At 36.6% G+C, this 22,473-nt stretch overlaps 2 protein-coding genes across 7 annotated transcripts; one reads left to right on the top strand and one right to left on the bottom strand.

Moving 5' to 3' along the window:
• Window positions 1-1,963: 1,963 nt before the first annotated feature.
• zgc:153911 (uncharacterized protein LOC768172 homolog) lies at window positions 1,964-5,563 on the top strand. 4 transcript variants are annotated; one of them, XM_058796293.1, is made up of 6 exons: window positions 1,973-1,996; window positions 2,880-2,923; window positions 3,205-3,518; window positions 4,335-4,682; window positions 4,804-5,088; window positions 5,199-5,563. In XM_058796293.1, the coding sequence occupies exons 3-6, from the start codon at window positions 3,464-3,466 to the stop codon at window positions 5,411-5,413; spliced, it is 903 nt and encodes a 300-aa protein (XP_058652276.1). In that variant the 5' UTR covers window positions 1,973-1,996; window positions 2,880-2,923; window positions 3,205-3,463; the 3' UTR covers window positions 5,414-5,563. The 4 variants fall into 4 exon arrangements, with proteins under 4 accessions (XP_058652275.1, XP_058652274.1, XP_058652276.1 ...); XM_058796292.1 differs by having other exon boundaries at window positions 1,964-2,923; XM_058796294.1 differs by lacking the exon at window positions 2,880-2,923 and having other exon boundaries at window positions 1,985-1,996.
• A 7,359-nt stretch (window positions 5,564-12,922) lies between these two features.
• On the bottom strand, window positions 12,923-20,280 carry si:ch211-67f13.7 (uncharacterized protein LOC565426 homolog). 3 transcript variants are annotated; one of them, XM_058794842.1, is made up of 9 exons: window positions 20,116-20,280; window positions 18,637-19,794; window positions 18,440-18,552; window positions 16,872-16,975; window positions 16,055-16,229; window positions 15,868-15,985; window positions 14,638-14,723; window positions 14,444-14,532; window positions 12,923-13,735 (listed from the first exon to the last, which is right to left on the bottom strand). In XM_058794842.1, exons 2-9 carry the CDS (start codon window positions 19,108-19,110, stop codon window positions 12,960-12,962), a joined length of 1,935 nt encoding a protein of 644 aa, XP_058650825.1. In that variant the 5' UTR covers window positions 19,111-19,794; window positions 20,116-20,280; the 3' UTR covers window positions 12,923-12,959. The 3 variants fall into 3 exon arrangements, with proteins under 3 accessions (XP_058650825.1, XP_058650826.1, XP_058650827.1); XM_058794843.1 differs by having other exon boundaries at window positions 18,637-19,404; XM_058794844.1 differs by having other exon boundaries at window positions 18,637-18,749.
• Between the last annotated feature and the right edge of the window lie 2,193 nt (window positions 20,281-22,473).

Genomic DNA, 22,473 nt, shown 5'->3' with positions numbered 1-22,473 from the left:
CCATCTCTTTTCCTGACGCTGTGGTGCCATTGTATTTTGTAATACATTTTATTGAGTTAATTAAAGGCCATGGATATTTTCATATTTTATCTGACTAATGACTGTGTGTGTGGGGTGTCGGGTGTGTGTGGGTGTGTATGGGGTGTGTGTGTGTACTGGTTTTTGTGGTTTACGGGGACAAAATTTGTATAATGACATGGGTATGACAGAGGTATTACAATTTGAAGGTGGTTTATGAGGACACTGCCTATGTCCCCGTAATTCAAAAGGCTTAAAAAACATACTAAATGGTGTTTTTTTGAAATTGTAAAAATGCAGAAAGTTTCCTGTAAGGGGTAGGTTTAGTTGTAGGGTTGGTGTAGGGCAATATACAGTAGTTTATACAGTATAAAACCGTATAATACTGAGGTCACTATCTCCCGGATTCTATTCCCTACCTCATTATTGATTAATTTGCCCCAGCTGTTTTCCTGATTGCCTTCTCTACTTAGGCTCCCTGTGTTTTCTGTTCGGGGCTCGTTCGTCTCACGTATGTACCAGTTTATGCCTGTGATCGTCGTCTACCCTGTGCCCTGTTTTTAGTAGTTATGTTACTCTGGCTTTTCCCCCTTCGGGGTGGTTTCATTTCTGTTTTTGTTTATTTTGTGATTTATAAATAAAAGAAACACCATTTGCCAGCATTTGAGTCTTCGTCTCTCCCGTCCCGTGACAGAACCATTGTATTTACTAAACTAACTGGGGATTTGGGAAATGAAAATAAACGGTTTACTTCATCCTGATACCTTTGCTTGCTATTGGAATACGTTTCCCAGATTCCGTCTCTGTAGCATCTCTCTAGCTAGCTGCTTTAGCTAGCTGCTACCTACTGTGAACTTGTACTAATGTTATAACCTCCAGAATTAACACCCATTTCTCATTATGGCATATATTAACCCTTGTCATTAGATTTATAAAGTCCCTAAATGCATATTTCCCCCATTTGAAGACTGTCCCAGATTACCCAAAGCATGCTGTCCCACATTCTCAATCATATTTGACGTGGGACAACAAAAAAACATTTGAAAGAAAAAAAAATTAAAACATTTTCAACACTTTAATACATATTTTCTTGCTTGAATAGGTCACAAACATAATTTGACAACAATTAGGAACATTGTCTTATTTATGACAGATTTATGTCCTTAACATTAATCTAGTCAGAATCCTATGTCATTGACCTTGTCATGCAATTCCCAGGGGAGCTTCTTGATTGACAAGTGCCCCGCCCCTTTCTGTGGAATCACCCCCATGAAGTCTAGTGATTTCAGTCGCATGACATCTATGCTAAAATTATAGTAAAAGTCCTGTTGACTAAATTTAATTAGAACAGGAAATAAACACACTGGAGTATAGGTGTCTCAGATTACCCATTGTCCCAGATTACCAGAATTCAGTAGGTGTAATGTATTGTAAGTTGCTTCAGAGGTATTGCAAGTATTACACACAACAACAATAAAACAGTGCATTGACATAAAAAAAGGAAATTTACTTTTGGTACTTAAGTACTTTTAAAAGCAAGTACTTCTGTACTTTTACTTAAGTAAAAATCTGTCTTTACAACTTTCACTTGTAACGGAGTAATATTTGACCAGCAGGATCTGTACTTTCACTTGAGTTGTGTACTTTGTCCGCCTCTGCTGACACGATCAGGTGCACTTAAACACTGATCTCTTGCTGCACAGTTGTCTGACATTTGTGCTCCTTCCTCATGATAAGCTCAGTTTTAACTTTCCGTTGTGTTGTTAATTTATGTTTCCTTTTTAAATGTCGTTTTGTTATACACCACTGGGCCACCGTTGTAGCACAATTTTTCATTAAGAAATACGTATCTGAAAAGTTTTGACAGTTTACCTCAGAAGTGTTTCTATGGCACGTAAACAGTCGTGCCCTGTGACGTAAGACGTAATGTTTCCGTGGCGTCAGGTAGGCGCACCCAGAGCTAAGTCTCGTTGTTCAGGTTGCTAGATCTGTAATTTTGTCTTTAAGCGATTTCTTGTTTTAATAACCAGTGTAACGACAACACAGAAACAAAGTTATGTTCTTTTTGTAGCGTACGTTGTTTGTTTACCTTATTATGTTAATCTCATTTATAATATTTTACATGAAGTTCTGTCCTTCTGTTTAAAACACTGCGTCTATAATTTGACCCAATTAATATAAAAATCACTGTGTATGTGTGTGTGTGTGTGTGTGTGAGAGAGAGAGAGAGAGAGAGAGAGAGTGAATGAAGGGAATTATTTTCATCCGATGATGTAACGTTATATTAGGAGATAATTAGGCTAAGATAATTAGCAAAGTATAAACAGCGATAAAAAGCGTTATGAAACTCTCGCCTACGCCTTTGTCGTGTGCTTTTTATATGATAGCAACAGCAGCCAACTCGGTTTAAGAAAAACATTGATCACTACACATTAATGCAAAATCTTTGGGACGTTGCTGTTATATTCAAGAATGTGTGCTCGTAAACATTAATTAATATTAATACTATTAATTATCATTATTATTTCTCTTATTATATAATTCTCTATTATTATTTATTTTTTACAATTTATTAAACACTTGATTAGGAAATACAAAAGTGAAAAAACATACGTCAAGGAAAAGAGCCAGTGGTTCAAGGATGGCCAAACAATACACAGCAATTAAAATTCAAGAGAGAGAGATACATTAAAAATAAATAAATAAATGAGAAAAATAAATAAATAGCCTAAATAAATAAATAAGCAGATCATATACAATAAGCATAACAATCTTTCCTACAAAACATAAATTCATATTATTAAATAAAAATGACCAAAGATGAGCACACATTAAACGTTTTAGTTGTCTTTCTGTTACAGGAGGTAGACATATGTGACCCTGGACCACAAAACCAGTCATAAGGGTAAAATTTTTTAAATTGAGATTTGCTTCAGGACAATATCTGGCCGAGATACAACTATTTGAAAATCTGGAATCTGAGGGTGCAAGAAAAAATAAAATATTGAGAAAATCACCTTTAAAGTTGTCTAAATAAAGTCCTTAGCAATGCACATTACTAATCAAAAATTAAATTTTCATACGGAAGGATTTTTGGCATAAATGAAAAATCGATAATTTTCAATGTATTGTTGGCTATTGCTACAAATATACCCGTGCTATTTATGACTGGTTTTGTGGTTCAAGGTCACAAATAGTTCTCTGTTATGGATCCGTGACAAGTGAAACCATGACTGACTGCAGAGGAGGCGGAGCTTCAGATAAATACAATGGCGGGGTGGACTGACATCTCAAAGCTCGGCAGGTGTAATCGGGACAGGATCTCTGCTGTTGATCTCCGACCGCTTCCCCGACCTACAACAGAGGACTTCATCTCGAAGTTCATCTGGTGTGATTCAGGGGTTTACAGAGGATTTACCTGTTACCACCGGCCGTGGACCGTGATATGAACCTTAAAGTGTTGTGCCTGTCTCTCCTTCTTTCTGAAGCCTCCTGTTTCAGTGAGTATTTCTGATAAATTATTCAAACTATAATAAATAAAATAATCTTTAAGGAGCCTCTCAAAAAAGTCAAAATTATTCCGACAATAATTACAGAGTTGTTATATAGCCTATTCAAAGAGGTGAAACTATACTAACGATTATAAGGTTGTAATTATGTTAACACTGAAACTGAAAAAACTGCTTATAAACCCTTCTGTTACAGCACAGATACTGTGTTCTGCCTTTATACGGTAGCATAATGACAATGTTTTATATTAAGGTACATTGGCAGCAAGGTACATATTTGTACCTTATTTGCCCCAAATGGTACAATAATACCTTAAAGGTACTTATTAGTACTTTAAAAATAAATGTGAAGTTTTAGTACATTTTAAAAGGTTACCCAAGAGTAAACAGAAAAGGGTTTAAAAAAACCCCCGAATTAATATGAAGAAGAAATAGCCATAATGATCACAAACTTATGTTGAGTTTCAGAACTTAAAATTCTTTAACTTACTGAAATGCTTATAGAGGTATCTAGAACCAACAGATCTTTTACTGGACTGATCAACCAAGCAAAACTGAGACTATTCAGCATTCCTATCATCTTACTATAATGATTTTCCATTCCTTGTTGTTTTGCCTGTTTTGTGGTGTAGGTGGCATGGGGTTTTTCATAACTCATATAAGCACATAATGAAACATTTCATTCATCCTTGCCAATTTATAATTTATTTAAATTATATAAACATACTGAAATAATCATCTCATCAACCAAGTAATGAGTAATTGTGAAACTTAGATGTTGACATATTTCTCTCCTTCACTTTCTAGCTGAGTTTGAGATTACTGTTCCTAGAGACACTGTCACTGGGTTTTACGGCGAGGCGCTGATCCTCCCCTGCAGCTTCCCTGTGGACAGCTCATGGGATCTGAGAAGCACCGTTATCACCTGGCAGCGTGGACTGGATGTTGTTCACAGCTTCTACTACAGTCAGGACCAGCTCGACCGTCAGAATCGGCATTATGTCAACCGCACCAGTCTGTTCATTCAGGAGATGGCAAGAGGAAACGCATCACTCAAACTGGACGAAGTCAGTCTTCAGGACGCCGGCATGTACACCTGCTCCGTCAGCACGAACACTGGCAGCCAGAAGAAGAGCTTTGGAGTGAATATTGCAGGTAACAAATAGTGACCCAGCTACATGGACTGATGTCCCTAGAAAACCATGTGAATCAATTTCAAGGTCTCAGAATATGATTGAATTGGGTTTTAATGTCTATGTTCTGTTGTGGTTTTCAGCGTTCTACTCTGAACCTCGTCTGCAGTTCTCATTGTTAACTGATGGAGTGAATCTTCTGGTGACCTCAGATGGGGGTTACCCTTCTCCCACACTGCAGTGGCTGATGGAGAACTCAGACATCACTAACCAGACACAAACACGCCTCACGCAGGACACACAGACAGGACTTTATGTTGTGTCAAGTTGGATAAGTCTCACCGAAGTGTCAAATTCCTCTTTGACGTTCATACTGCACAACAAACACCTGGGACAAGACATCAGGAGAGACATCCAGCTCTACTCCGGTAAGGACTTTCAAAAACATAAGCAATTTTAAAATGCTCTTGAATCATTAATAAAATGTAAGTGTTTAAAACTGATTTTTAGTTTATTTTAATTCAATTTCTTTTAACAGATAAGAGTGAGAGGCAAGGAGAGTCAGCATACAGATGTCATGGATGCTTCATATATATCCCAGTTATTCTGCTGCTGCTGCTGCTGCTGATCGTGATGAGTGTATTGTTTGTGTTCATTAAAAGAAGAAGAGAACAGACCAAACAAAATGGCTTTACGGAAATGGGACACCCTTCTGAAATTCAGATTCTTAATGGAAAACCATTATGTCCATAATGGTTGTTACAAAACCACTTCAACGAACAGTTATCCTATTTATGAAACTTATGAAAAATGTTCTGTGATTTGCATGATGATATATAACAGCATTATATATAATTTTTTATTGTTTACAGTGAAATGCAATATATATATATATATATATATATATATATATGTATATATATATATAGTAGTCAACATTGGATCAGAAAAGTTCATCAAAGTTGCCCTAAGACAAGAGCATTTTGGTTTTAGGACAACTTTGATGAAAGGTTTTGATCTACTTCAAATGTTGACTAGTAATATATATATATATATATATATATATATATATATATATATATATATATATAATTTCTTTATTGTTATTTCCTAACCTAGGCAGCTTTTAACAAATAGTATATAGTTTATTAGTTACATGCCCTGATCCTTTACATTACTATATGTAACATTTCAAACAATCAATCTAGTGCTCTATAAAACAGATAACTGTAGTGTCTCTCCCATCTGAACTAACCAGGGGCCAGTTGCATAAATATAGCCATGTTAAGACTGTCTTAAAAACTAGTTCGACCAACTACCAGTTAGCCAAAGGGTAACCTGTCTTACGTTTCAATTCAAATTAGACCAGTATACCTTTTTGTGTAACTGATTTTAAAATGTTATGACCAGTCTAGAAGAAAAATTAAATTAAATTAAATTAAATTGTTAACTTTTAAAGACTAGTCTAAGCAGTTTATGCAACTGGCCCCTGGACTATTTTGGTGCTAAAAAGTCTTAACAGACCCAGAATCTTGTCACTCATAACATGTTATGTGCAGCATTGTTCATTTCCTACTGTGCACAATTCAGTATTGAGATCATTTATTTTACTTTTACCTGCTGGCAGAGTGATATTGCAGTAAATTAACAATGTTTGCTAAACTATTTATTGTCAAAAATTTAATTTTTTTTAGACTGGTTTGTAAATTCGCTAAACTCTTTTTAAAACTAAACCGTATTGAGATTTCAATTATAGTATGGACTGTGTAAAACCACTAATGATATTAGTGATTGTAATATTCCAAATGTTCTATTCAGAATGGTCATACTTGCATCTGTAATAGGTGTGTCTTTTTACATTAAGAAAACACTGCAGAAAAATAAAATACATACTTGCAAAGTATCTCACCCGTGTTGTTTCACAGAACATGACTGTACATGTACATCTATCTTTTTTCTTTTGAAAAATCCTGTTGGTTAGTGCTAACGGAAACCACATAATCAGAAGGAATGGCAGTACACACAATCAGTTCATTCAAATTAACAACCATTACAGTCCTGTAGAGATTATCGCACACATGAAAAGGTCAGTGTGGGTGAGGAACACAAAATGTCTTTTTATATCCACAACTGATGTGATATGAATAGGCATTGCATTGAATGACAATAGTTAAGTCTGATTTTACCCACAAGTCTTGAAATTTCATTGTACAGACAGCAAGACCAAACATGTGCCCATGAAGACTGTTAAGTTTGTATCCTGCATAAGGACCACAAAACCTCTAATTCACATTCCTAATTTTCATAAGCAGCTGCAATTTATTTGCCCTTACCTATGAGATCAGGAAATGTGGTCAGAGGATATGGAATCCTCCCCCGGAGTCTGAGTCTGCTCAGCTGAGTTCAGGCTTCCTGAGGCTCAATGGAAGTCTTTCAGCTTCAGAATAATAGGTTACCAAAATAAATTACTCAGAGACATGTTTTAATAAAAGCTTAACGCATCACCATTTGTAATGCTTTCGCTTTTTTAGTAAACAATAACTAAGCAATAAAATGAAAGTAACAGCGAGTAAGTCTTCACCATCGAAGTGCAGCCCTGTCTGGAGCTCTCCCTTGGCTTTTTATAGCCTTGCATACAATTTGCATTAATTTCATAAAATCCTCCCTGCATTCTTCTTTATTGTGACCCTGGACCACAAAACCAGTCTTAAGTGTCAATTTTTTTTCCAAAATTGAGATTTATACATCAATCTGGAATCTGAGGGTGCAAAAAAAACAAAATATTGAGAAAATCGCCTTTAAAGTTGTCCAAATGAATTCGTAGCAATGCATATTACTAATCAAAAATGACGTTTTGATATATTTACAGTAGTAAATTTACAAAATATCTTCATGGAATATGATCTTTACTTAATATACTAATGATTTTTGGCTATAATTTATAATCTAAAAATCTATAATTTTGACCCATACAGTGTATTTTTGGCTATTGCTACAAATATACCCCAGCGACTTAAGACTGGTTTTGTGGTCCAGGGTCACATATAGCAATCTTTTTTACACACACACACACACAGACAGGACACATGACCTTTATCCTACTTAGTACAGTGTCAAAAGTTCAAATGGAAGAAGTGCAGGGGTTCTAAATACAACACAAATATCTTCATCTCCGTTTTTAGCTTAAACAAATATTTGTAATACCTTTAAAAGCACAGTCTAAGTATACATCGTCTTAACCACAAAAGCAACACCCATATACAGATAGGATAAAAATTGTACGGTTAGATAGTAGGGGTGGCACGGTACATGTATTCGTACCGAACCGTCACGGTACGGGCGTCTCTGTTCGGTGCACGAGGCCTTACGACGAATACAGGCAATTCACCCCCAATCCAGAAGGGGGCGCCAGCAGCAATGCTGTTTGATAACCGCCAGCAGAAGAACAGTAAATGCTATGAATACGCACTTGAAAACGAAGCCCCCGAGACAGTGACCATGTGCTGATTCTGAACGCGTCTCTCACATAGACTGACAAGGGAGTATAGACGGTTTCAACGGCAACAACATAAACAAACGTTACTGCGCATGCGCGCTTTTGTGGCCCTAACTTAACTTCCGGTAGACATCCAAATACAAATAAATCAAACGGACTGAGATTCAGCAATAACTACTTGGACGGACTTATTAAAAATGCAAATTCATTCTCTGCCAGCAGGAGGCGCTTTAAAGCGGGAGAACTAGAGGTTTCCCCGGCAGTGTTGCCAATTTGGGGATTTTGTCGCCAAATTTAGCTACTTTCTCATTGCTGCTGCGAATTGTATTGATTTTTTGCGACAAGGAGCTATTTTAGCTATATTTAAATAAAAATAGCGATTTTTTTGGAGATTTTTTTTCCCTCTCACCTCTCACGTTTGCTCTCAATCATGCCTTTAGGCGTAGGACTTTAAGCGGCGCTGCGCAGAGTGGTCAGTGTATGACCTCAAAGTACTGCGAGAGCCATTCGAAAGCATAGGATCCGTCTGCTCTCTTATTGCTCTCGCGGTACTTTGATGTCATACACTGACCACTCTGCGCAGCGCCGCTTAAAGTCGAACGCGCCTAATGAGTCTGCGCAGTGAACACGGCAGAACATCAAATGCCCAACATTATGTGTCTTTACATCATTTCCATCATGTTTGATGTGCTTGCAGATCACAGGAAGAATTTACTGATTCAAATGTGTCCTGTAGAGTTACAACTAGGCCTAAGCATTTCCTAATTTCACTTCAGATTGTTTTGTTATTGGCCTACTTGATCTTTTGTTATATTTTTTATATACTGTCATCATTTGTAAAGTATATATATATATTTACTTTCCTTTACCAAATTTACCTGTATTTACTTTCTTTCATATTTGGCGACTTTTTCTGAAAAATGGAGACTTTTGAGGGTGGTTCTAGAGATTTTCTGAGGGAGGGGCTTGGCAACACTGTTCCCCGGTAACGGCTGTTGGGCTGTACGTTACACAAGCAGTGCTGAGCTTACAAACGCTGCTTTATCAGGCATATAACATGCAAGATGAAATGAAATTGACATCGAACATTTTCTATAAAGACAGTGTTCCTTCAGAAATACAGTGATATAGAAACACCTGCGCCTCGTTTTGATTTTTAAACGTGCGTTATGTGCTCATGTTTATTCAACGAAGCCTTTTGGAAAATCGGTCAGTTTTGATATCGTGGCGATAACGGACTAATATGTAAATCTCTTTAAATAAATAAAAAAATCGCTCTGTTGTTTGTCTGAGAGGCTGCAAATATTCATTACTAATCAGTCTCTTTCACTACAGTGGTACTGATATATGCTAACTGCTAAAACACTTACGACAATTGACCTAATTTTGTAAGGGGAGAATACACTAGAGCTAGATCTCAAACCGCGGATCATTGTTATATCGTCATATCGTCCGGTAAAACTGCTCAGTGTTAAGAGTTAAGCCATTATAGAGGTAACAGACTTTGAAGCTGCTTTGAAACGATGTTGTGGACAGTGTTGCCAACTAATTTTCAGGGAAAGTTGCTAAAAGAAGGTCGATTTGTTGCTAAAAGTTGCTAAATGACTTTGTGATGTCATTGCGCGATGACGTCATTACGTAATCACGGCGCAAAATTGTCACTACATCAAATCTCAGTCAAAAAATATATTTTATATATGTTAATTTAGATTTGTTCGTAAAATAATATAAATGCTAATATAATATTAAAATATAATTATTTTTAAATACAAAATTGAATTATTGTTCAATAATTCAATGATTATGATGATTAAATTTACAAAAATTTTATTTTCTTATTAGTTAGTAAACTAAAACTACACATTCTGAACAATTATAGTTTTTAACAGTGTATTAGTAGTTATTTAGTGTGCTCCACTCTAAGTAAAGTCTGCAAAATAGGGCACAATCTATGTTAATATATAGGAATTTTCCTTACTGATTTTTCACAGGTTTTTTTTACCTGCATTTTAAATTACGTATTGTATTTTGTGTTTTCGAGTGCAGGGTTACAACGGATAATGGATAACGGATAACGGATAATATTCTGGAAAATTACTATATAATACCTTTTCCATTTTTCTTACAGTGTACTAACTGATCAACAATCGTAGGTACAAGCTACTAACAAGGTGTATCATAAATGAACAATGATTCAATTATTCAACTATTATTATGATTATTAAATTTAACAATTGCAAACAGCAGCTAACTTAATGTTAAACGATGTGTGTACTGCTAAGTATCTTTAATTTCCTCTATGTAATTTAGATGAAAAATGCATGCCTTTTTATTGTTTGAGTCACTTATCAAAAGTTGCTAAAAGTTGCCAAATAAATATAAAAAAATAGCTAAATTTGTTGCTAGAAAAAGTTGCTAGGGTAGTCTGAAAAGTTGCTAAATTTAGCAACAAAATTGCTAAGTTGGCAACACTGATTGTGGATGCTATGCAAATAAATACATTGACTTGACCGAACCAAGTTGAAGACTCCTACTAGGATGCCGAACAACGATGCGAGCGATCAAATGAATGAAGGAAACTTAATCCGTACAAAAAGCTGCCGCAAATAACATTTCCATATATGATTTCCTTCTATTAGTGGTGTGAGGGCTTACAGTTTAATGCAAATCACTGTATCTATAATATATTAAATCTACAGAGATGAATTATAAAGCCACATTTTATTTTAGATGCTTACTATACGAGTTTCGGTTTAATTTTCATCCGAGTTCTGTAGTGAATGTAGACATATTTAATGTTTATGATTCAACTTAGATCGCGTTGGAATGATCAACTGCCATAGCCTTTATCATCAATGTCTGCAGGTAAAACCTCTGCTTTTTCGGCATTATAACGCGGAGAAAGCACGTTTTTCACACCGGCCGTGCAAAGGGATATGGCAATTGATGATACAGTAAACCTTAACCACTGCAACGCGATCTTAAGTAGAATAATATAAACATTAAATAATATAAAAAGTCTACATTCACTACCACGTAGGCCGTTTCTCAAACGGAAGGCTGCATCCTCCGGAGGTCGCATTTGTAGGCATACGTCACAAAGAAGATCTTATTTTAGAATATTAACAGTTATAAATTTTACCATTATTCTTAGTTAAGTGTAAATTGTTGTAATATGCTTTTGACTCACGAATATAATGCTCAGTTAACTGAAATAAACCAGGCTTGATGACGTATGACATATGCAGCCTGCAAATGCGACCTCCGGAGGATGCAGCCTTCCGTTTGAGAAACGGCCTCAGTCTCCGCTGTAGCTCCCGTGACCTAAATTTCCAGAATGCATTGCCGCTGTGACGACACATTCCCAGACTCTATACTTTAAAGGCTTGCGCACTCAACTGTTTGCGAAATGAAGCTTGTGCTCGAGTATGCTACCTCTCTCATTCGGCACAAATCCAAATATTCCATAATATTTCCATATTTACGATGTAAGGTATCTGAATGCTAAACTATTATTTATTATGTAAATGATAGGCTTTGTACTTCAGTCGCGTTCCAACGGTGACACAGAGGCGCGCGCGCTGATGTTTGGTTCACTGTATTTTATTTTGATAAAGTACCAACTGTGCTGTCAAGTTAGCAATGCTGGAACTGATGTGTTGTGTGTGTGTGCTCCGGCGCGATCACTTCAACTGTTTCCTTATACAAGCAGAATCAACTTTAAACACTTATTGTCTACAATAAGTACACTCACAATGAAAACCAAACAGATTTTATATATATATATATATATATATATATATATATATATATTTAGTAATTTCACATCTAGATGGAAAAAATTGTAATTTGCACTACTGTCTGTTCAAAATAAATGAAAAGAAACCGAGCATAGTAGATTTTTTTTTCTCCCGTTGAACCGAAACCGTATCGAACCGTGAGCCCCGAACCGAGATACGTACCGAACCGAGACATCTGTGTACCGTGCCACTCCTATTAGATAGAGATTCCATCTCACATATGTGAGATGCAGGCCCTTTCTTTACATCGTCTTGCAAAGCAAACAAAGCATATATCAATTAAACCACCAGCCTTCAACACTTATAGATTTGAGAACAAGATATGTCATCAGAAAGTACATCTGAAACCTTCTATAACTTTAGAGATGGAGCTTTAAGTTTCAATGATTCTATATCACTAAGGTTTGTAACTCAAGATTAAAATTATTGTATTCAACCAATTCATTATTTTCTTATTCAATGTTTCTTGTTTTCGCATCAACTTTATTATGGTTCTCATCTTAAAATTGATGTTCTTCTGATGTTCCAGGTCTCTTCTTGGTCCGGCGGCGCTGATCCACTTTCTCTTGTTTTTTACTTTTCCGGCTCTCTTCCAACTGCTATCCTTTAATGATCAAATCGTCAAAATCAATATTTACTTTACTTGGATCATGATCACTGTTTCCAATAGAGAATAGATCAGGAAATTGTGTATTCATAGGCCTATTCTCGACAAGACCCATAATGACATTAGATTTGAACAGCTTCTCCTAAAGATTACAGCTAACAGGGTGTTCTGATTCAAGAGCTGAAAAGGCTTTGTTTAAACAAAGAATAAAAAGGCATTACCATGGAAATCAGGAAACCATGTAACAAAAGTCATTTAATATCTCTTAACACATGGATTATCAATCAAGAAAACGAATTTCCTGCAATACTAGTTTTAATTATTAAGCATTGCATGGCTCTTTGGTTTATTTGTAAGTAAAAAAAAAAAAAAATTCTCAATTCTCTTAATTTTGAATTAAATTCCATCTGAAAAATAATAATCATCCGAGTCTTGTGCAAGGTCTAGTTTTCTTACAACACCCTGCTCTATCAGCTCATCAGGTCCAAGTGGAAACTCTGGTTTCTCCTCAAATGGTGAAAGTAATGGGAAGGCCAACCCTTCCTTTTTATTTTCAGAAGAATTCTTTTCCTCTGAGAAGGAGGATAACAGAAACAGCTCATCCAGTTGCCTGTCTCCCATTGTTGATTCATCTATATCAGGATGTTCCTCCATGGTTTCATTGACCATAACTGACGTCTTTGTGGAACCTTTGTCCTTCTGAAGAAATTTTTCCACCCTCTGAACTTTCTTTGGTGAGTAACTTGAACCCTTAGTCGTGTTCTGCATTTTCCGGTCCCCAGACCAATCTAAGGATGCAACGTCAAGCTGGTCCATGAGGTCTAAATCTGGCTTTTCAGATCCTACAATACTCTTACTGATTGCCATAAAAATCTCCACATCCCCATGTTTCTCTTCCTCCATCTCTTTCCTTTCCTCCTCTATGAACTCCACTGTGCTGGTGTGAGATGTGTGCTGTCTCTTATCATGGTCCTCCTCAGAAGATATCAGGGTAACAGAAGCAACAAAGTCCTTGTAGGACCTCTGTGGCTCTTTGGCCAGTTTGGCTTCAAACCAGATAACATCATCATGTCTATGAGCCATTGGAATGGATTCCAAAGTTGAGGAAGGCAAAATTGAAAAAGGAGAAGTTACAGGGTCAGAGAAGAGTACTTGATCACTGCTTTCCAACCCTGACGCACAGAAAAAAGAGAGCAGAAGTGAAGACCTTTATTTTCTCTGTGAACTTTATGCAGCTAAGAAAACTTTTGTTTCCTGTGTACTAATTTCACCATTTTAACCTAAAACCTAACATTTTACTACCCTAATCCATGTTTTAAAGCCACAACCTTGCACCCATAAATATATAGGAAATGCTGAATAATTTCACTAGTTTGTGCACTAATGATGAAATCTACTTATTGTTAACTTAAACTGCTAAAAATCTTTTTCAGTAATTAATATAAAGCTGAATTAAAACAAAAATATTAGTCAGAAAAGCGTAAACTTAGTTACAATAGAAATATAAAAAAAACACTAATAAAATGACAAATGCACATAAAATTACTAAAACTAAAATAAACTGAAAATATAAAAATAAAAACTAATTTAAAGCATTAATAAACTCTTTAAAAAGTATTATATATAAAAAATATAATAAAAAAAAGTGTTTGGCACTTTTTGTATTTATTTTGCCTTGTAATATGTATTCTTCAACATTTCTTCTGTGGATACCATGTGCAGGTTTTTTGTCTTTTTTTAGCTGATACACCAGATTAACGTGGATATACACAGGTTTTTTGGTGCAGTCGTCTGACCAGCATAGTAAGAAATAAAGTGATGACCCGATGTTGCAAAGGTGTGACTACTACTACTGGATTTATGATTGATGATTTACTTGCCTTCGTGTGTTATTCGTTTGGTCTTGGTCTGGTTGCAGACTGAATCACAACAGTCACAGATTGAATCTTGACCAAACACAGAGATCCATCTGTTTTGGTAGAACAATTATGGTAAAAGAGGGGGGGGGTTATGATAGAAAAGAGTTATTCATGATCTTTACAACACTCAGAGACAAATGTTTAGTCTTGTTAACCTTTTATCGGTGTGGCTGTAAAAACAAGACTTCTGCATTGGACTAGGGCCACCACCAGAAACAGAGAGCTCACAATGGAGTGCAACCTACAATGAATCACACAATGAATGAATGCATCACAACGCACAGTACAGCAGTTTTGTCTTCATACACTGAACAAAATTATAAACGCAACACATCCCAAACATGCTCAATGGGTGACATCCGGTGAGTATGCTGGCCATGCAAGAACTGGGATGATTTCAGCTTCCAGGAATTGTGTACAGATCCTTGCAGCATGGGGCCGTGCATTATCATGCTGCAACATGAGGTGATGGTTGCGGATGAATGGCACAACAATGGGCCTCAAGCTCTCTGTTTCTGTGCATTCAAAATGCCATCAATAAAATGCACCTGTGTTTGTTGTCCATAACATACGCCTGCCCATACCATAACCCCACCGCCACCATGTGCCACTCGTTCCACATCAGCAAACCGCTCACCCACACGACGCCATACATGCTGCCATCTGCCCTGTACAGTGAAAACCGTGATTCATCCGTGAAGAGAACACCTCTCCAAAGTGCCAGACGCCATCGAATGTGAGCATTTGCCCACTCAAGTCGGTTACGACAATGAACTGCAGTCAGGTCGAGACCCCGATGAGGACGACGAGCATGCAGATGAGCTTCCCTGAGACGGTTTCTGACAGTTTGTGCAGAAATTCTTTGGTTATGCAAACCGATTGTTGCAGCAGCTGTCTGGGTGGCTGGTCTCAAACGATCTGGTCTGCGGTTGTGAGGCCGGTTAGATGTACTGCCAAATTCTCTGAAACGCCTTTGGAGACGGCTTATGGTAGAGAAATGAACATTCAATTCACGGGCAACAGCTCTGGTGGACATTCCTGCAGTCAGCATGCCAACTGCACGCTTCCACAAAACTTGTGACATCTGTGGCATTGTGCTGTGTTTTAAAACTGCACATTTTAGAGTGGCTAATCAGCATCTTGATATGCCACACCTGTGAGGTGGATGGATTATCTCGGTAAAGGAGAACTGCTCACTAACACAGATTTAGACAGATTTGTGAATAATATTTGAGAGAAATAGGCCTTTTGTGTACATACAAAAAGTCTTAGATCTTTGAGTTCAGCTCATGAAAAATGGGGGCAAAAACAAAAGTGTTGCGTTTATAATTTTGTTCAGTGTAAATGTGTTTACAGTGAGAAAAGAATAAAACGTACAAACACACCTGGGCATCTGGAGCCTCAATGAACTGGAAAGCACCAAAGGAGAACTGAACAACACTGTCTGCCCTGGAGAACCTGAATCTTGAAGCACCTGGATTTATCCGGCTTTCCCGTAAACACCTGGATGTGCGTGGGACAGTGTTTGTGTCTGATAAATGTTCCACAAAGTCAGTGTTTTGTTCCACTCACCCATAATTGTCTATGATGCTGTGTTTGGACACCTGACTCAAAGTGTTGACTGTAGCCGCATAACAGCTGTTGATAAAAAGCTTGACCCCACGATAATGATGTCGCGTGGAGACCTGCACATTCACCTGCTGACCCAGAAGGTACACAGCAGACCTGACTGGAGAAGACCAGGAGTCTACAGTATAGATACATGAGACAATCAGTATCATTTTACAGTGCCTGGTTTACAGATTAAATCAGGGTTAGGTCAAAAACATTCTTAAAAGCGTGGGAATGTAAAAAAAAAAAAAGCTTCTGGGCAAGTCACAACATGTATTGTAATGGCTTTGAAATGCAACTCCTCTAATGTCCTCTATATAATGCACTAAGCACACAACAAGCACACAAGTTGTAATCTCCTCAGTTGCGTGCTTACAGTGCATTACATAAGGTATTCCCTCCCCTATTATATATATTACAGTTGACCCATGAAGTGCCTGCCTGTTATTGCAACTGCTTGCCTTTTTAACCTAACGCAACTGACAACACAATTAAAATATTGGCTTTGTTTAGTAAAGTTCATATTCATACGCATATTCATAAACAAACTATTCTATATTGTTATAAACTTTTTATATAATTATACAATGATATAACTGGCAAGAAATCTCTGTAGAAATCTCTGTTGTGTTGAAGATATGCAATGTTTATCTTTCGAGTGCAGACTGGAAAATGTGTGATATAAGACTGTTATTGCATAATGATAATGTGTTCCTTTCTATAATATAGTGCATTTGTTCATAAAAAATACAGCTTGCCGTGTGACCCGTGGTCTTACCGTCCATCAGCTGAATCCAAAAGTCACCAGATCTGCTCCTGATAAGTTTGCGCAATAGGGTCCGAGATGTGGGACTCACCACCAGACTGTGCACATGATGCTCCCTAAATAATAAACAGAACAGTGTTGTTCCTCACCCTGAACTGTAAAAACCCAATTAGTTAGGATCTTACCTCTTACATAACATAATCATTTTGCGATTGTACCTTGGTCAAATCAATTTGTTCTAAAAGAGTTAACAACTGTTTTACTATTGTAATGCTGCAGCAATGACGTCAAAACCCAGAAGACTAAATTCGTCATGGGTTCCCTGGAGATTTTATGAGTTTTTGTTATTGTATTTTTATGAGTAAAAAAGTCTGTAGTATACATAATTTATACTTGTACGTTTTATCACATCCCAAACATTTTTAATGTAGTTACTTATTACCAGAGCTGGTAATTTTTAGATTACGCTTGACCCAAGTCATTTATCACATTGATTTAAATAAGATAAGTTTGTACCATATTGATATAAAAATACAAAGAGTAAAAAAAAAAAAAAAAAAAATTCCATTCATTGTGATTAACAACACATGAAGTTCATTAAACATTACATAAAGTCAAGGTTTCCCAAACTGGAGTTTGTAAATGAACTGCAGGGGGTTTGTGAGCTTAATAAAAAGCTAATTTAATTAATTAATTAAATCATAAAAAGGTTAAATTAAATTAAGTCATTTTAAAACAACATCGGTCAAAATAAAACACTTACTAAAATAATAAATATTTTATTCGTTTACCTGCATGTCATGTTGTGACCATTAACACATGCAAACACTTAATTATTAAAATAATTTGTTTTATTGAATTTGTACGTTTTAATGAATTTAAAAGACAAAGGTTTTACAAAGCTATAGTAATTCATGGTTAAATAACCTACTAAGTGATAATTAAAATAAAAATGTGTTCATCGGTATATATGAATGGTAAAAATTGCAATGTCGAAACACTTTTTATTACTTTGGTAAATCCAGTGGTCAAATGCTGTGTAGCCACATGACTAATGACTGACTAAAAACGGAAAGACTTTCTGAATGTAGCGAAGCAGTAGCTATTTTAGAAAGGAACATTTAAAAAATTAAAGAGAGGAATTAGGGTGATTCAATAAATTTGGAATAATTTATTGCTATTGTGTGAATAATATGTAGGCTAATCATGTAATCAGTAACTGTAGTCTGATGACAAGTATTTTAATATGTAATTTAATCACAACTACTTAATTTGTGGAATTTGATTACGTAATCCAGATTACATGTAATCAGTTACTACCCAGCTCTGCTTATTACAACAAAGTATTTATTTATTCGTTTGTTTATTCGTCTGAACTTCAAATTTTGCGTTTTCAATATGGCTTTACGTTGTAGATTACCAATTTTTACCACAGACCTTGTTTTACTCAAATTGAAAAACCTAAAAAGTCATAGGAACATCTCAAGGAAACCCGTCAATATGAGTTTTTTTTTTATTAATGAATACAAATGTTTATGCAACACGAACATATGCAAATTCTTATTTCTTATTCAAATTACCTTTTATAGCGACACTCCACGCCCACGTTGACTCTGTGATAACGGAGTGAGTTTCGGTGCGACTGCGGCAAGTAATGCAGGACATATTTGTAGGCAAAGTAATCAGGAAATACCTTTCCGTTGGAGAGGAGTCGTGTCATTATTTGGCAATGATCAATAATAAATGACAAACTACATTCTTTCGAGATGACTCTCACCTGCTGTTCTCCCTGACAGTCGGTGAGCGCGTGCGTGAAGAGCAGGTCGTTATGCGGCTCAAGGACCCCGTTACTTTTGCAGGTGTCTCCGAGCGTCAGCTCCTCTGCGATGGCTGAGAAACCGTAGAAATTCTTTTTTACCCTTAAAACGAATCCAGAACGTGAGCAAGTAACCGAAACATCCGGGAGCCGGCTGTATCTGGACAGGTAATCCTCTCCAGGCTGGACTCGCGCAGGTGTTCGGCCGCGGATCCGCAGGACAGGCGCCGCAGGCCTCTGGCGCGTCAAGTCGGGCGTGTTTGTCAACGCATCGCGCACTAGAAGTTTCCCAGAGTTTTTCTCGCGAGCTGTTCTTGGGCGATCCGCTCTTTTATCTAATAAAGATGAAGCTGAGACACTATTGAACAGTGTTGGGCTGGAGAAAATGCCAAGAATCAAACATAGAACTTCGCGAGATATGCTGTTCACTTTCATATCAATAATCTACTAGTAAGTTTTAATTTGCTTTACGTATCGTTTTCCTAATTCTTACAGGTGGAAACTACACAATCAAAAAGGCCTTTTGAGAAAGGTTCGGTCGGGGATTAGATGTTATTGGTCTATGAACGGGGTGATTTGTAATTGATTTCCGCTCGCGATGTGCAGCATCGGTCACTAGAGGGCGCCACACAATCACAGTGGGCCTGATCCAGAACTCACACTTGTAGTCTAGCCACTTTGAAAGCTCGTGCACTCTACAGAGAGTAAGTGAGCAAGACTGTCCCAGATCTGAAAAATGCAAAACTCAGTTTCATTATTGCACATTAAATCCACACCCTAACATCTAACCATGGAGCGATATTTAAAGATCCGAGGAGGATATCCCATCATTCACCACGTTCACGAACTCGCAAGTCCCAACGCGAGAATTCGAAGAAAACTTTCCCGTTAAATTAATTAGATATTGCATATAATTTGGCAGCAAAAACGTAAAGTGATGCACATTTTATAGAGGAGTATGTGCGTTTTGTAAAACTGTTGCAACTGTTTTTAACACTGAATTAGGCGCATCACAATTAAAATATGTCGTCTGTTACTGAACCGATATGCAAAGTACCGTATTGTCCCGAATATAAGACGATCCTGATTATAAGACGACCCCCCTTTTTCCAGATGTACCTGTTGGATAAAGGCTTTTTGAAAACCAAATCTTGTTTCTCTCTCTCTGTAAAACACATTTATTCTTAAATTATTTTCATATTGCATATTTTTCCAATTCTAATTTTTGTTTTGAAAGTATGGTAAATACTGGTAAAATGTACCAACAATGACACTGAAAAATTTTGATATACCATTGAAATAACAGGTAGCCCATCTGAATTATATAACATTTAGGTTATCCAACTCATAGTAGCCTACCAAAATGTTATTATCAGTAGACGTGAAATCTTATTGTAGTCTTCAAATCTGGGTACTGTCTTATGTTTTAAAATCACTTACAGAGGAAGTTTGGTCCCATCAGGCTAACATGACAGTCACGATCATGCTGCTGTAAGCTTTTCTTTTTCATTTGTTTTCATTCGCGATCTTTACAACACACATTACATTACATATTTCATGGCACACTCGTTTTATGCGTTTTTGGCGCCACCTATTGTTGTGGGTGTATTATTGACATGTCAAAGTCTAGACCCTGAATACAGGTGCTGGTCATATAATTAGAGTATCATCAAAAAGTTGATTTATTTCACTAATTCCATTCAAAAAGTGAAACTTGTATATTATATTCATTCATTACACACAGACTGATATATTTTAAATGTTTATTTCTTTTAATTTTGATGATTATAACTGACAAAGGAAAATCCCAAATTCAGTATCTCAGAAAATTAGAATATTACTTAAGACCAATACAAAGAAAGGATTTTTAGAAATCTTGGCCAACTGAAAAGGATGAACATGAAAAGTATGAGCATGTACAGCACTCAATACTTAGTTGGGGCTCCTTTTGCCTGAATTACTGCAGCAATGCGGCGTGGCATGGAGTCGATCAGTCTGTGGCACTGCTCAGGTGTTATGAGAGCCCAGGTTGCTCTGATAGTGGCCTTCAGCTCTTCTGCATTGTTGGGTCTGGTGTCTCTCATCTTCCTCTTGACAATACCAAGGTCAGGCGAGTTTGCTGGCCAATTAAGAACAGGGATACCATGGTCCTTAATCCAGATACTGGTTGCTTTGGCACTGTGTGCAGTTGCCAAGTCCTGCTGGAAAATGAAATCAGCATCTCCATAAATCTTGTCAACAGAAGGAAGCATGAAGTGCTCTAAAATTTCCTGGTAGATGGCTGCGTTGACTGTGGACATCAGAAAACACAGTGGACCAACACCAGCAGATGACATGGCAGCCCAAATCATCACAGACTGTGGAAACGTCACACTGGACTTCAAGCAACATGGATTCTGTGCCTCTCCACTCTTCCTTCAGACTCTGGGACCTTGATTTCCAAATGAAATGTAAAATTTACTTTCATCTGAAAAGAGGACTTTGGACCACTGAGCAACAGTCCAGTTCTTTTTCTCCAGGTAAGCGCCCAGGTAAGACGCTTCTGACGTTGTCTCTGGTTCAGAAGTGGCTTGGTAGCCCTTTTCCTGAAGACGTCTGAGCGTGGTGACTCTTGATGCACTGACTCCAGCTTCAGTTCTCTCCTTGTGAAGCTTTCACAAGTGTTTGAATCGACTTTGCTTGACTGTATTCTCAAGCTTGCAGTCATCCCTGTTGCTTGTGCACCTTTTCCTACCCAAATTCTTCCTTCCAGTCAACTTTGCATTTAATATGCTTTGATACAGCACTCTGTAAACAGCCATACCCGGAATTTATACTGTAGGGATGGTCATTTATTCAAACTCAAATGTAAATATTCTAATATTTTGAGATACTGAATTTGGGATTTTCTTTAGTTGTCAGTTATAATCATCAAAATTAAGAGAAATAAACATTTGAAATATATCAGTCTGTGTGTAATGAATGAATATAATATACAAGTTTCACTTTTTGAATGGAATTAGTGAAATAAATCAACTTTTTGATGATATTCTAATTATATGACCAGCACCTGTATAAGACGAACACGTTTTTTCAGATGTATTTCCAAGGAAAAAACAAAGTCTTATATTCGGGTCAATACGGTATTGAAAATCAAAATGCATAAATAGAGCTCTGTTTAGGGGGAGAGGGGCTTTATTTGCATTTTTCAACACTTTCCAGTAATCCTATCCTATCTGATAATCTAAACTACACAGTTGTGGTGGTCCTCGTGTTCATCTGAACGTAATTTAAACCGATAAACCGTGCAAAAAGCAAGAAAAAACTTTTTTTTTTAGTAAAATATTAAACTTATTACACCACAGTGATTCTTCACAATTAGTTATGTTATTAATTCATGAAATTAAAACCCCAAACCCAGTCCATAAATAATGTCTTAAGTTTAAAGGGTCATTTGGTTTTTAACAGATTTTGTGTTATTTTTAAACAAAAGTCTTAATTTATTAACATATTCAGAATATTTAATCACAGTTTCCTTGCTAATATTTTCTTTCTTTCTAATAGCACAGAAAATGTTCCATCAAAATAAGAAAAGGAATATGGAATTATTTGTATAAATGACTATGTTCATATTAGCAACACCAGTGTCATGAGTTTAGTTCCCATATAACAACTAGCTTTTTGGTAAGATATGAGACCTATTAGCCTAAACCACAGTTATTCTTCACAATTGGTTAAAACACCAAAACCAGTCTAATTACTAAATAAATTAAAAAGTTATTTTGAAGGTTTGAAACCCTTAAAGCGCGGGGTCCAGTG

The sequence above is a fragment of the Onychostoma macrolepis genome, chromosome 13 (assembly GCF_012432095.1).
Source record: "Onychostoma macrolepis isolate SWU-2019 chromosome 13, ASM1243209v1, whole genome shotgun sequence".
NCBI classification, from domain to species: Eukaryota; Metazoa; Chordata; class Actinopteri; order Cypriniformes; family Cyprinidae; genus Onychostoma; species Onychostoma macrolepis.
This window is presented reverse-complemented; position numbering and strand designations above follow the sequence as displayed.

Coding starts and splice junctions, on each gene's coding strand:
- zgc:153911 (XM_058796292.1), top strand. CDS start 3,464: ATGAACCTTAAAGTGTTGTGCCTGTCTCTCCTTCTTTCTGAAGCCTCC. Junction 3,519..4,334: donor TTCTGAAGCCTCCTGTTTCA/GTGAGTATTTCT, acceptor TTCACTTTCTAG/CTGAGTTTGAGATTACTGTT. Junction 5,089..5,198: donor AGACATCCAGCTCTACTCCG/GTAAGGACTTTC, acceptor TTCTTTTAACAG/ATAAGAGTGAGAGGCAAGGA.
- si:ch211-67f13.7 (XM_058794842.1), bottom strand. CDS start 19,110: ATGAAAGTGAACAGCATATCTCGCGAAGTTCTATGTTTGATTCTTGGC. Junction 16,976..18,439: donor GTGGAGTGTCGCTATAAAAG/GTAATTTGAATA, acceptor TTTATTATTTAG/GGAGCATCATGTGCACAGTC. Junction 14,724..15,867: donor TTGAGGCTCCAGATGCCCAG/GTGTGTTTGTAC, acceptor GATTCATTGTAG/GTTGCACTCCATTGTGAGCT.